A 14967-nucleotide genomic window follows, 5' to 3' on the forward strand; every position below is an offset into this window, starting at 1 on the left:
AAAAAAAAAGCGAACCTGGGCCAGGAACAGTGGCTTACGCCTGTAATCCTAGGATTTTGGGAGGCCAAGGTGGGACGACTACTTGAGCCCAGGAGTTTGAGGTTACAGTAAGCTACAATCATGCCACTTCACTGAAGCCTGGGCAACAGAGTGAGACCCTGTCTCAAAAAAAAAAAAAAAAAGAAGTACACCCTAACATAATCTACAGACTATGGGTGATTATGATGTGTCAATATAGATTCACCAATTGTAACAAATGTCTACTCTGGTGGAGGATGTTGATAATGGTGAAGGCATAATGTTTTCAAAGTTCAATTATGTTGTAGTAACTACTTCATTTATTTTTATGCTAGGTTTTACTTATCCATTCATCAGTTGATAGGAACATAGGTTATTTCCCATTTTGGGCTGAATTTGTGTGCTGGTTTTTATGTGGATGTATGTTTTCACTTCTCTTGGGCATATACCTAAGAGTGGAATTACAGGGTCATATGGTAACTCTATGTTTGGTCATATGGTAACTCTATGTTTAACAAATGCCTACAGCTAGCAAACTGTTTTCCAAAGCAGCTGCACCATTTTACATTCCCATCATCGGTATGTGAAGGTTCCAATTCTCCACATCTGTGCCAATACTCGCTATTGCCTCTTTGATTACAGACATCTCAGTAGATGTGAAGTGGTATCCTCCTTGTGGTTTTCATTTGCATCTTGACAGCTAACAATGCTGAACATTTTTTCACATGCTTATCGGCCATTTATCTTCTTAGGAGAAACATCTATTCAAATTGTCTATGCCCATTATAAACTGGGTTGTCTTTTTTTTTGTGGGGGGGTGGGGGGTGGGGCGGGACAAAGTCTTTAAGTCTTCCTCTGTCTACCAGGATGGAATGCAGTGGCACCATCTTGGAACACTGCCACCTCCCTCTCCCAGGTTCAAGTGATTCACCCTCCTGAGTAGCTGGGACTCAGGCATGTATTCCAGGCATGTGGACTCACCACACCTGGTTAATTTGTGTATTTTTGGTAGACATGGGGTTTTGCCATGTTGGTCAGGCCGGTCTCAAACTCCTGACCTCAAATGATCCACCCACCTTGGCTTCCCAAGGTGCTGGGATTACAAACATGAGCCACCACACCTAGCCTGGTTGTCTTTTTAATATTGAACTGTAAGAATTTAATATATATTCTGGATACAAGTCCCTTATCAAATATGTGATCTGCAAACATTTTCCCATTCTGTGAGATGTCTTTTCACTTTCTTGATAGTGTTCTTGGACAAAAAGTTTTAAATTTTGATGTCCAAATTGCCTGTTTTCTCTTTTGTTGTTTGTATTTTCAATGTCACATCTAAGAAACCATGGCCTAACTAAAGGTAATAAAGAATTACTCCTATGTATAGTTTTAGCGCTTACCTTTAGGTCTATGATCGAGTTAATTTTTATGTATGGGATGAGGTAGGAGTCCAACTTCATTCTACTGTATGTGGACATCCAGTTATTCCAGCACCATTTACTGAAAAGATTATTCTTTCCCATTGGATTATCTTGACAATCTTGTCAAAAATCAGTTGATCAGAAATGTGTTTATTTCTGAGCTGTCAGTTCCACTGATTTGCATGTTTATGCCAGTACCATACTGTCTTCATTACTGTAACTTTGTAACAAAACTTTATCTTAACCTTTCCCTTTCCAGCCCCCATTTCTCTCATCCTCTCCCCTAAAAACAACTCTCTGCTCTCCACTGCTGCAAAAATCCTGCAGCAACAGAAAATGAATATCCAGTATGAAGTATTCATCTGGATCCACTGAAAACCTACAGAAGTCAAGCCTTATGATCACCCACAGTCTCTTTTGACTCTATACAATGGGGAGATGGTCTCAATAGGGTCAGGGGCTCATGAGTTAATTAGACTTTGGCTGGAGCAAATGGCACATTAGAAGATAAGAGTAAAAAGATAGTCTGGAGAAAACAAACTGGTACTCTGTACTTTCTTCTCAATTGTTCTGAAAGCCTAAAAAAATAGTCCATGAAAACAAAATTAAAATAAAAACAAAAAGTCTGAAGTCAAACCACAGATGGTCTCACATGCCAAACTACTGAGTAGGCAATGCATACTCATTTCTAAGGAAGGCAGATGACCTACTCTGACCTCTGCTTTAGGGAAAATAAGTCCAGTCACAGTATAAAAAGGGATTTGAAGAGGCTGGAAGTAGATAACTAGATAGGTCATTCTATCATTTCACATGAGTGCCCGAATTAGGCCAGGTAAGAAAGAATGAAAAGAACAGACAGGTCATATCTCCAGCAGGGATAAGTGACAGGATGCAGCAACTGATTAGATTTAGGAAAAGAAGCTGTTAGTGCCAAAGACAACTCGGGTGTTTCTAGCCAATGATACTAGCATATAACTCAACAGTATCATTAAATGAGACTGGAAACAAAGAGGTTCCAGAAGGGACAGATAATGAGCTCCAAGAATGACAAAACAGTGAGAAGCAGAAGGGAAAGAAAAAGAGAAAAAAGAAGTGCACAGCGAGAGAAAATAAAGACAGGTGTTAACTATACAGAATGCTTTCACAGCATTAAAGATGAGTAAACTACCATGTACAATTATATCCAGTCAGTCCCTGTAGCTAGATGCTTTAGTCTTAATTTTCAAGAGACACTAATACTAAATTATTTAACTCAGCTAGGCATGGTGGTTCATGCCTGTAATCCCAACACTTTGGGAAGACAAGGCAGAAGGATCGTTTGAGTCCAGGAGTTTGAGACCAGCCTGGGCAACAAAGCAAGAACCTGGGTCTATAAAAAAACAAAATTATTTACCTCAACATTTTCCTCCCTGTCTTCACTGTAATTTATATACATATATAAAAGATTTCCAAAGAGGTTATATGGTTTGCCTAAAGTTACCAACTGCATAGTGGTAGGGCCTAGGTTAAAATGCAGGTCCTCTTTGTACTCAGAAAGTAAGTACAAAAGAAAACAATTTTAATAAAAAAGAAGAAGAGGGCAGGAACTTTCTAAATCTTAGCAAGATTATACACTCAGGCATTCTGCTAGAAGATCTTCCTTCTTGACCTCAAGTAGCTCACCATACCCTGATACAACAATAAAAAAGCTTCAGTTTCACAAACACTGTCCTATGATAAAAATATGAATACTACCAACTAAAACAGGAGCAAGGTCTAATGCTAATGTAACACTTAAATCAATTATCTAAGTACACCTAATGTCTTTGGAAAATAATCACAGCCACAAAAATGGACAAATTTCTGAAATCACATCACATAATAAAGGAATATTTAATATTTAAACTGTGTTTTCCATCATGTTAACAGTGCAGAGGAAAATGCACCCAATTCTCATAACAATTTTCCTGGTTCTGACACCATATCACTGTTCATCAAATCTAAGGGAAGCATTTCATTGTAAATTGGCTTCTCACTATTGCCTAGCTCCCTACTCAAGATTATTCACTTTCAGAAAATCTTTCTGTAACCATAAAGTCTCAACATTCAGAATCATGATTTATATTTTGTTTGATTTGTTCTGGATATATCTTCTTTGTGTCTGTGTAATTTTAAATTACACCAATTAGGTGAGAAATCTTTCAAAGACCAGGACTATTTTTTCTACTTCTTAAGTAACTATCTCCAAAGACAGCACTAGCAAAATGAAAAAGGCAAAAACTTTACAGATAACACATGAGTTAACAAGCCAGTTCTGCCACTTTACTTGCTAGCTGACCTGTGTCTCAGATTCTTTATTAGTAAAATGGAAATTTAAAATATCAATTTTGAATGTTATGAGAATTTAATAAGATAATACAGGCAAAGCACATGGTATAAAGTAGACAGCTTGAAGAAGAATACTACAACAGATAAAAGTAATCTAAAGCTGCTAACTATATAAAAATGCTAAACATATTTCTTGCTAGTAAAGTTTTCCAAATATTTATATAAAAATCTCTTTTCATTCTTTATCGACAAACTTTAAAAATGGTCTTGTTCCCATCTCCACCTCCTAGAAATCAAGTTAAAAGAACTACATACAGAGGAATATAATTTGCGAGCTCTTCTTTTTTTCCCTTCAACAACTACTACCAAATTGCACTCTCACATATTCACAGCACTAATTCATTAAAAGGTTGAATCATATGGCACCACCATTTTTATATATCAAAACTGGTCAGCTTATTGGCCATTTCACAGGTTTTAACCTGTAATTTACATGCTCAAAAAGCACTTCAGTGATCCCAACCTGGGATTAATTTGCTACATATAAGCAAAGGCTGTTAAACGAGGGCTTTGAAATAAAGAGAAATTTAAAAGTTCATTCTTATTTTAATGCTTTTACTTTTAGACTGTTTTTTACCAATAATACTATTGACATCGAATATGTGGGGGTTTTCCCCCCCCACACCAACCAATTCTCCAACTCTTTGGACACCATCTAGATGTCCTACAATTCAGTTCAATTCTGATACTACCTACCTGGATTATCACAGATCCCACAGGTTAAGAGCTCATTTCAGACACCAGTCACAAGTCACACATTGCCGCCCATACTGACTAACTTGCTATAAACTGGGGGTTTCCATGACCCTCTCCTCGGGTTTGATAATTTTCTACAAGGGCTCTCAGAACCCAAAGAAACAGTTTACTTACTGTTAGCAGCTTATTAAAGGACACAACTCAGGAACAGCCAAATAGAAAAGATGCACAGGGCAAGGTAACAAAGTATTGGAGGGACACCCAAATACAGGACATGAAATTATTTGCCACAGAAATTCTGGGGATAATTTTCAACAGAATATACCTCAACAGTTTCCAAATCCAGGTCACAATAAAATCATCAAAAGAACTTAAAAAAAATGTCCTAACTATAAGAGATTAGGGCCATAAGGAGTAGTGTAATAAAGTTCCCCAGACGCTTCTAATATACATCTAGAGTAGCAAACCATTGTTTTATGAGGATTTTTTAATACTTGTACATTTTATAAATCAAGACTAAATTTTGAGGCCAGGTGCCATGGCTCATGTCTGTAGTTGCAGCACTTTGGGAGGCTGAGGTGGGAGGATGGCTTGAGACCAGGAGTTCAAGACCAGCCTGGGGAACATAGAAGACCCTGCCTCTACAATAAATATATTTTTAAAAGAAAAAGAAAAAAATAAGTAAATTTTGAAGGCAAAAATATGCTTTCCTAGCCTGGGTAAAGTTCCAGAGAGTCTACTCTGCCAGAACAGAAGGCTAGTACTATTCAGAATAATCTAATTCAAATGACAATCATACAAACATTCATGTTACAGTTCTACATAGTTTCCACATTAAAAAAAAAATCACTCCACATTATCAGACAGACAACATGTACACCAAGAAATATTTCTCTAATTCCTAGTATTTCAAGTAGTGTAGAAAAGTTTACATTTTAGAAAGATTATTGTGATTTAATTTGTAAAACATAAAAGAAAATTTGAAGTATTTCACTAGGATCATCATGGTAATCTTCAATTACTACTAATATTTCTACATGTTAAAAAAAAAAAAAGCCAAGTTTGCTGAATACTAAATAAAATATTAACAATTTGTTTTATTTAAGTTTAACCAACCCACCAAAAAGAAACCATAGTTGAAATATAATTCCTATTGAATTTCATTTTAAACATTTAAAAGCAAGAATAATCTTACTGTTCTAGAATCCGAGAATGGATTATATTCGTCAAGTCCTGGTGGAATATTTCTTGTCACTTGTGTAACTGATGGATCCTAGAATAAAATTCAAAGGAGAAAAACAAAGATGACTTATCCTTTAAAAAAAATTTTTGATATTTACATACCATTTGCTTTTCTATACTTGTGGTCACCCAGCAAAGCTATCAGAGGAAAATAAAAGAAGATTCTCAGATTTACTGTCTCATTTCAACAATGGTGAAATTTAAACCCATACAACCTTCACATTCTCAAAGGAAAACAAAAACTGAGCGAGATTCAAATCAGCTGCAAGCTATTACATCAAGATAAAAGTAAACCACCTCTTAATAGCTGTGTGGAACTGACTACACAAGAGCATCTTAACAAACCTCAGGCAGACGCACCATCATTTCCTTTGGCCTCGACAAAGAATTCATGTTCCCCTTTTTCATAACATTTTCAATTTCTCCCACTGAAGATTTCATACTACATTACACATCAATGTCATATACAGCCAACATCTAGAGTGTTCAATATTAAATACCTCTTGTTTTATTCTACTCCAATATCTCTACTTTACTGTAGTTTATTTCACCACATGATCGTAGACTGTCTTCCCTTTTCCAAGTATAACACATGATCACACCATTCCAACTTTTCAAATCTTTTAATATTAGACTTTCATAAAAATAACCAAATCACACGGTGAGAGAGAAAAATGGCAGATAGGAGGCAATACTAACTTACAGCTCCCACTCAATGGACAGAGCATCACATGGAGACCTACATCACGCATTCTTGCTCCAAAAACTATGCAGGAACATACCAGGAAAGCCAAGAGAATCCACAGACCCTTTGAAGAAGATGGATTGCTGCTGCAGGCTCCTAAGACAGCCAAGGAACTCCAAAGACAAAGGACACAATCTCTTGGGAGCTCTATGGTCCCGCCCACTGCCTGATCCTCCTCCTCCTACTGCAGCTAATGTGCTCTTGAAAGTGCCACCTCCTGGCTGGAAGCCAACCAACATAAAACCAGCATTCTTAAAAATACAACCAAGGACCCTCAGAGTCCACTTCACTCTGCTGCTACCTCCATGGAAGCAGATGCTGGTATCCACAGCTGAGAGACCTGAAGATGGATCAAATCACAGGACTCTTTGCAGACAGTCCCCAGTACCATCCCAGAGCCCAGTAGCTCCACTGGGCTAGATCCAGAAGAGAAATAACAATTACTGTAGCTCAGCTCTCAGGAAGCCCCATCCCTATGGGAAAGGAGGGAGCACCACATCAAGGGAGCACCCCATGTGACAAAAGATACTGAACAGCAGCCCTTGAGCTCCAGATCTTCCCTCCAATATAGTCTACCAAAATGAGAAGGAACCAAAAAAAACAATTCCAGTAATATGACAAAACAAGGTTCTTCAACACCCCGAAAAGATCACACTAACTCACTAGCAATGAATCCAAACCAACACAAAACCTCTAACATGCCAGAAAAAAAATTCAGAAGGTCAACTTTTAAACCGATCAAGGCAGCACCAGAGAAAGGTAAAGTCCAACTTAAATAATTTTTTTTAAAAAATGAATACAAGATACGAATGGAAAAATTTTCAGTGAAATAACATAAATAAAAAACAATCTCAACTTTTGGAAACCAAGGACACACTTAGAGAAATGAAAAATGTACTGGAAAGTCTCAGCAATAAAATCGAACTAGTAGAAGAAAGAACTTCAGAGCTCAAAGACAAGGCTTTCGAATTAACCCAATCCAACAAAGACAAAGAAAAAAGAATTTTAAAAAATGAAAAAAGCCTCCAAGAAGTTTGGGATTATGTTTAACAACCAAACCTAAGAATAATTGTTCTTGAGGAAGAAGAGAAATCTAAAAGTTTGGAAAACATATTTGAGAGAATAATTGAGGAAAACTTCTCCGGCCTTGCTAGAGATCTAGACATCTAAATACAAGAAGCTCAAAGAACACCTGGGAAATTCATCATAAAAAGATCATCACCTAGGCACAGTCATCAGGTTGTCTAAAGTCAAGACAAAGGAAAGAATCTAAAGAGCTGTGAGACAAAAGCATCAGGTAACCTATAAAGAAAAATCTATCAGATTAACAGCAGGTTTCTCAGCAGAAATCCTACAAGCTAGAAGAGCAGAAGTCCTACGTTTAATCTCCTTAAATAAAACAACTATCAGCCAAGAATTCTGTATCCTGCAAAACTAAGCTTTATAAATGAACAATACAGACTTTTTTCAGACAAACAAATGCTGAGAGAATATGAAAACGAGCTCTAAATCTTGAAACAAATCCTCAAAATATACCAAAATAAAATCTCCTTAAAGCATAAATCTCACAGCCCCTATAAAACAACGGAAAAAAAAAAAAGAAGAAAAAGGTATTCAGGCAACAAATAGGACAATGAATAGAACAGTACCTCACATCTCAATAACATTGTTTGTAAATGGCTTAAATGCTCCACTTAAAGGATACAGAATGGCAGAATGGATAAGAATTTACCAACTATCTGCTGTCTTCAAGAGACTCACCTGACACATAAGTACTCACATAAACTTAAGGTAAAGGACTAGAAAAAGATATTCCATGCAAATGGACACCAAAAGCAAGAGTAGTTTTTATATCAGACAAAACAAACTTTAAAGCAACAGTACTTAAAAAAGACAAAGAGGGACATTATACAATGATAAAAGGAATAGTGCAACAGGAAAATATCAAAATCCTAAATACATATGCACCTAACACTGGAGCTCCCAAATTTATAAAACAATTACTACTAGACCTATGAAATGAGATAGACAGCAACACAATAATAGTGGGGGACTTCAATACTCTACTGACAGCACTAGACAGGTCATCAAGACAAAAAGTCAACAAAGAAACAATGGACTTAAACTATACCCTAGGACAACTGGACTTAACATTTACAGAATATTCTACCCAACAACTGCAGAATATACATTGTCTTCATCAGCACATGGAACATTCCCCAAGACAGACCACACCATAGGGCACAAAACAAGTCTCAACAAATATAAGGAAATCAAAATTATATCAAGTATTCTTTCAGATCACAGTGGAATAAAATTGGAAATCAACTCCAAAAGGAACCCTTAAAACCATAAAAATACATGGAAATTAAATAACCTGCTGCTGAATGATGATTGGGTCAGCATTAAAATCAAGATGGGAACTAAAAAAGTATTTGAACTGAACAATAACAGTGACACAACCTATCAAAACTTCTGGGAAACAGCAAAAGTGGTGCTAAAAGGGAAGTTTATAGTATTAAATGCTTACATCAAAAAGTCTGAAAGAGCACAGACAGACAATCTAAGGTCACACCTCAAGGAAATAGAGAAACAAGAACAAACTAAACCCAAACCCAAAAGAAGAAAAGAAGTAACCAAGATCAGAGCAGAACTAAATGAAATAGAAACAAACACACACAAAAGATAAAAGAAACAAAAAGTTGGTTTTTTGAAATGAGAAATAGACCATTAGCAAGATTAACCAAGAAAAAAAGAGAGAAGATCCAAATAAGTATAATTAGAAATGAAGCAGGAGATATTACAACCATTATCACAGAAATACAAAGATTATTCAAGGCTACTACGAACACCATTACACAAATAAACTAGAAAATCTAGAGGAGATGGATAAATTCCTGGAAATATACAACCCTTGTAGATTAAACCTGGAAGAAATACAAACTCTGAACAGACCAGTAACAAGCAGTGAGAGTGAAGCGGTGATTAAAAAGTTACCAACAAAAAAAAGTCCATGGCCAGATGGATTCACAGGTGAATTCCATCAGACATTCAGAGAAGAATTGGTATCAATCCTATTGACACTATCACAAAAGAGAAAGAGGGAATCCCCCCAAATCATTCTATGAAGCCAATATCACCCTAATACCAAAACCAGGAAAGGACATAACAAAAAAAAACTACAGGCCAACATCCCTGATGAACAGAGATGCAAAAATCCTCAACCAAATACTAGTTAACCAAATCCAACAGTATATCAAAAAGATAATCCACCATAATCAAGTGATTTCATAAGAGGGATGCAGGCATGGCTTAACATCCACAAATCAATAAATGTGATACACCACATAAACAGAATTAAAAACAAGAATCACCTGATCATCTCAATAGACATAGAAAAAACATTTGACAAAATCCAGTATCCCTTTATGAAAAAGCCTCAGCAAAATCGGCATAAAAGGGGCATATCTTAAGGTAATAAAAGCCATCTATGACAAACCCACAGCCAACATTATACTGAATGGGGAAAAATTGAAAGTATTCCCCTTACGAACTGTAACAAGACAAGGATGCCAACTTTCACCACTTCTATTCTACACAGTACTGGAAGTCCTAGCCAGAGGAATCAGACAAGAAAAAGAAATAAAGGCATCCAAATTGGTAAAGAGGAAGTCGAACTATTGCTGTTTGCTGATGACATGATTGTATACCTAAAAAACCCTAAAAATTCATCCAAAAAGCTCCTAACACTGGTAAATGAATTCAGCAAAGTTTCAGGAAACTGAAACATTTGTGTACAACATTAATGTACACAAATCAGCAGCCATGCTATATACCAACAGCAACCAATCTGAAAATCAAATCAAGAACTCCACACCTTTCACAATAGCTGCAAAAAAAAAAAACGAAAAACAAAATACTTAGGAATTACCTAACCAAGGAGGTGAAAGACCTCTACAAGGAAAAGTACAGAACACTGCTGAAAGAAATCACAGATGACACAAAGAAATGAAAACACATCCCATGCTCATGGATGGGTAGAATCAATATTGTGAAAATGACCATACTGCCAAAAGCAATCTACAAATTCAATGCAATTAACATCAAAATACCATCATCATTCTTCACAGAACTAGAAAAACAATCCTGAAATCCATATGGAACCAAAAAAGAGCCCACATAGCCAAAGCAAGACTAAGTAAAAAGGACAAATCTGGAGGCATTACATTACTGGACTTCAAACTATACCATAAGGCCATAGTCACCAAAAGAGCATGGTACCGGTATAAAAACAGGCACACAGACCAATGGAACGGAACAGAGAACCCAGAAATAAACCCAAATACTTACTGTCAGCTGATCTTCAACAAGGCAAACAAAAACATAAGGTGGAGAAAGACACCCTATTCAACAAATGGTGCTGGGATCATTGGCAAGTCACATGTAGAAGAATGAAACTGGGCCCTCATCTCTCACCTTATACAAAAATCAACTCAAGATGGATCAAAGACTTAAATCTAAGACCTAAAATCATAAAAATTCTAGAACATAACATTGAAAAAATCTTTCTTGACATTGGCTTAGGCAGAGGCTTTATGACCAAGAACCCAAAAGCAAACACAACAACGAAAAAGGATAACAGATGGGACTTAATTAAACTAAAAAGCTTGTGCATAGCAAAAGAAATAATCAACAAACAGACAATCCACAGAGTAGAAAATCTTCACAATCTATACATTTGACAAAGGACTAATACCCAGAGTCTACAAGGAACTCAAACACATCAGCAAGAAAAAAACAAACAATCCCATCAAAAAGTGGGCTAAGGACATGAATAGACAATTCTTAAAAGAAGATGTACAAAAGGCCCACAAACATTAAAAAATGCTCAACAATCACTAATTATCAGGGAAATGCAAAGCAAAATCACAATGTGATTGTGGTTTTTTTCAGGACCAACTTAGTCCTGAAAAAATGGCCATAATCAAAAAATAACAGATGTTGGTGTGGATGTGGTAAAAAGGGAACACTTCTACACTGTTAATGAAAATGTAAACTAGTACAAACACTAAGGAAAACAGTGTGGAAATTCCTTAAAGAACTAAAAGCAGATCTACCCTTTGATCCAGCAATCCCACTCCTGGGTATCAATCCAAAGGAAAAGAAGTCATTATACGAAAAAGATATTTACACATGCATGTTTATAGCAGCACAATTTGCAACTGCAGAACCAGCCTAAATTCATATCAATCAATGAGTGGATAAAGAAAATGTGGCATATATATATTTATACCATGGAATACTACTCAGTCATGAAAAGGAATGAAATAGTGGCATTTGCAGCAAACTGGATAGAGTTGGAGATATTACACTAACTGAAGTAGCTGAGGACTGGAAAACCAAACACTGTATGTTCTCACAAGTAGGAGCTAAGTTATGAGGACACAAAGGCATAAGGATGATACAATGAACTTCGGGGACCCATGGGAAATGGTGGGAGTGGGGTGAAGGATAATTGCACTGGGTGCAATGTACACTGCTCGGGTGACAGGTGCACCAAAATCTCAGAAATCACCAGTGAGAAACCTATTCACATAACTAAACACCACCTGTTCCCCAAAAACCTACCGAAATTTAAAAAAAACCTGAATCACAAAATTGTAGTGTATGTATGCGTGTATAAAGTATATATATATATACACATATAAATGAACATCTCAACAGAATCAACTATGTAATTCATGCAAAAAGCATTTATAATGAACATCTCAGCATAATGAACATCAACAAAAGTCAACTATATAATTCACATGAAAAGCATTTCCCAAACTGTCATGTATGCTAACTTCGAATTTCTAGTCTCAAACTTTAGTGTGCATCAAAATCAAATAAGACACAGAGTGTTGCACCCAACCCCCAGAATTTCTCATTCAGTAGGTCTGGGGTGGGGTCTGAAAACCTGTATTTCTAACAGGTTCTCAGGTGATACTGCTTCTGCTGGTCTGGAGACCTCTCCTCTCTAGTCTATACTGTACCTTCTCCAATTCACCTTCCTCAAGACAGTCATTCTTTACCTCTCAAAAATGCAAAGCTAATTTTGCCATTCCCTTCCTCCAACCTCTTTCTTCTGTCCTTTATCCATTTCAGATTTTTAGAGGCTCTACACAAACTATAAAACAAAACACAAATTCCTCAAAATGAGATACAAGACTTCTAACCATGTAGCCTGCCTATCTTTCCAGCCTTATAAATTCATATGAGAAAGATCTTTCTCCCTTAACCAAATGAAACAAGCTACTGAATAAGGAGGCTCAAATTTGGCATAAAGGAAGTAGTAAGGATAAATTAAAAGTATGACACAGACAAAATATAAAGGCTTTAGGCTTGCTCAACAGTAAAATGGGAAGGAGGGAAGGAAATCACTCCACTTACTTCCCCAGGGTTCCCCTCCAAAGTTCACCCAAAAGTGTAAGGACCGAGAAGATTATCAAGAGACAAGGCATGTGTCAATGAGAAAATTGAGAAAACAGAAACATGACATTTTAATCAAAATTTTCAACTTGGCATTGCTAAAGTTAATCTAATTTAGAAATGGATTTAGGGTCAACAAGCACCTTCATCAAATCCCGATGGTCCAGCTGTAGTCTCAATGCCTACCTTCACCATCATCTACAAAACCAGTAACCAGTGAGTCCTCAAACATCAGTCATACTCTTCCTTTGCATTGCTTCCCCTAGTTGGAATAGTTTTCCCAGCAGGGTCAGCCTAGCAATCTCTTCCTCTTCCTTACAGGCTCATTCTAAATATTACCTCATATGCTAAGCAATGATCTTCTGATACCTTCCCTCTACCCAAGTCTCTCCACTCCAGGTTCAACGCTCCCACAGCACTTATGAGAGCTCCATCAACATCTATTTCTTTGAACGATGATAATCTTCATGCAAATCTTTTCTCCCCCAATTGGACTGTGAACTCTTTGAAACAAGATTTTTTTTTTTTTTTTTTTCTGAGATGGAGTCTCGCTGTTGCCCGGGCTGGTGAAGTGCTGTAGCATGATCTCAGCTCACCACAACCTCCACCTCCAGGGTTCAAGCAATTCTCCTGCCTCAGTCTCCCAAGTAGCTGGGATTACAAGCATGTGCCACCACGCCTGCCTAATTTTTGTATTTTTAGTAGAGACAGGGTTTCACCATGTTGGCCAGGCAGGCCTCGAACTCCTGGCCTCAAGTGATCCACCTGCCTCGACCTCCCAAAGTGCTGAGATTACAAGCAAGAGCCACCACACCCAGCCTTCAAATGTTTTCATTTTATCTGTTGTGGTGATCTGTGATCAGTGATCTTTTTTCTTTTCTCTTAAATCATACATGCCTGGTGATACTCTGTTTCTTCAACGAGTATTATTACCACCCCCGTGGGGAAATACCCAAAGAGTAATTCTTCAAGATAATAGCAGCAGTAGTAACCAATAAATACTTCTTGAAAAAAATTGAGCATAGGAGCGGAAGTACGGACCGTGAAGTGGCTTGGCATCGCAGCTATGGGAGCTCCCGGGGGAAAGATCAACCGGCCCCGAACGGAGCTGAAGAAGAAGCTGTTCAAACGCCGGCGGGTGCTGAATCGGGAGCGGCGTCTGAGGCACCGGGTGGTCGGGGCTGTGATAGACCAAGGGCTGATCACGCGGCACCACCTCAAAAAGCGGGCGTCCAGTGCACGTGCCAACATTACTCTGTCAGGGAAGAAGCGCAGAAAACTCCTCCAGCAGATCTGGCTTGCCCAGAAAGAGAAGGCAGCCATGGAAGTGGAATCCCCTTCAAAGCCAGCCAGGACTAGTGAACCACAGCTCAAAAGGCAAAAGAAGACAAAAGCTCCCCAGGATGTAGAAATGAAGGACCTTGAAGATGAGAGCTAAACCTCTTCCACTAGAAGATTCTCAACTGGAGCCAGCCTTCAGACTCAGGGGTTGTTTTAGAGGACGTTGACAAAAGCAGTGCCCCTTTTCACTCTCCAGATTTCCTCCTACCTAATGGCCTACTGACCTCCCCTACAGGGATGTCTTTGGGAGGGAAGAAGGTACAGAAGAAAGATTGGAGAAGGGCCTCTCTAGCAGTCAACTCCATTTGTAATAAAGCCCTAGCACTCTGAAAAAAAAAAAAAAAAAAAAAAATTGAGCATAAAAATAGTTCCAAAAGTGTAAATAAAAAAATGTTTAATCTCATTCATAAGAGAAACACTAATTAAAACTACACTGATGTAATCATTTCTCACCTATCAAATTAGCAAAAAAATCTAAAAGTCTGACATACTCTACTGACAAAGCTGTAAGGAAGCAGGGATTCTCATGCATTGCTAATGGGAATAAAGAGTGTTACAACCTTTATGTAGGGCAAATAGGCAATGCCTAGCAAAATAACATCTGTATTTATCCTTTGACCCACAGTCTCACTTCTAGGAATCTACTCCAAAGAAATATCGGCAAAATTC

General features: G+C 37.5%; 2 protein-coding genes across 4 annotated transcripts in view; one reads left to right on the forward strand and one right to left on the reverse strand.

The window, feature by feature from the left end:
- Positions 1–14967, reverse strand: part of SCAMP1 (secretory carrier membrane protein 1) — a 125812-nt gene that overhangs the window by 87935 nt on the left and 22910 nt on the right. For 2 of the 3 annotated variants that reach the window (XM_007976164.3, XM_007976184.3), the window contains exon 2: positions 5695–5772. The exons of the other annotated variant lie outside the window; for it this stretch is intronic. In XM_007976164.3, the coding sequence (XP_007974355.2) occupies positions 5695–5772 (78 nt within the window). The remainder of the gene's footprint in view (positions 1–5694; positions 5773–14967) is intronic. 3 annotated transcript variants of the gene reach the window in all.
- Positions 13969–14651, forward strand: LOC119618312 (uncharacterized protein C11orf98-like). The gene has a single exon (XM_037982132.2). The coding sequence runs from the start codon at positions 14024–14026 to the stop codon at positions 14393–14395; it is 372 nt and encodes a 123-aa protein (XP_037838060.1). The 5' UTR covers positions 13969–14023; the 3' UTR covers positions 14396–14651.

The sequence above is a fragment of the Chlorocebus sabaeus genome, chromosome 4 (genome assembly GCF_047675955.1).
Source record: "Chlorocebus sabaeus isolate Y175 chromosome 4, mChlSab1.0.hap1, whole genome shotgun sequence".
NCBI classification, from domain to species: Eukaryota; Metazoa; Chordata; class Mammalia; order Primates; family Cercopithecidae; genus Chlorocebus; species Chlorocebus sabaeus.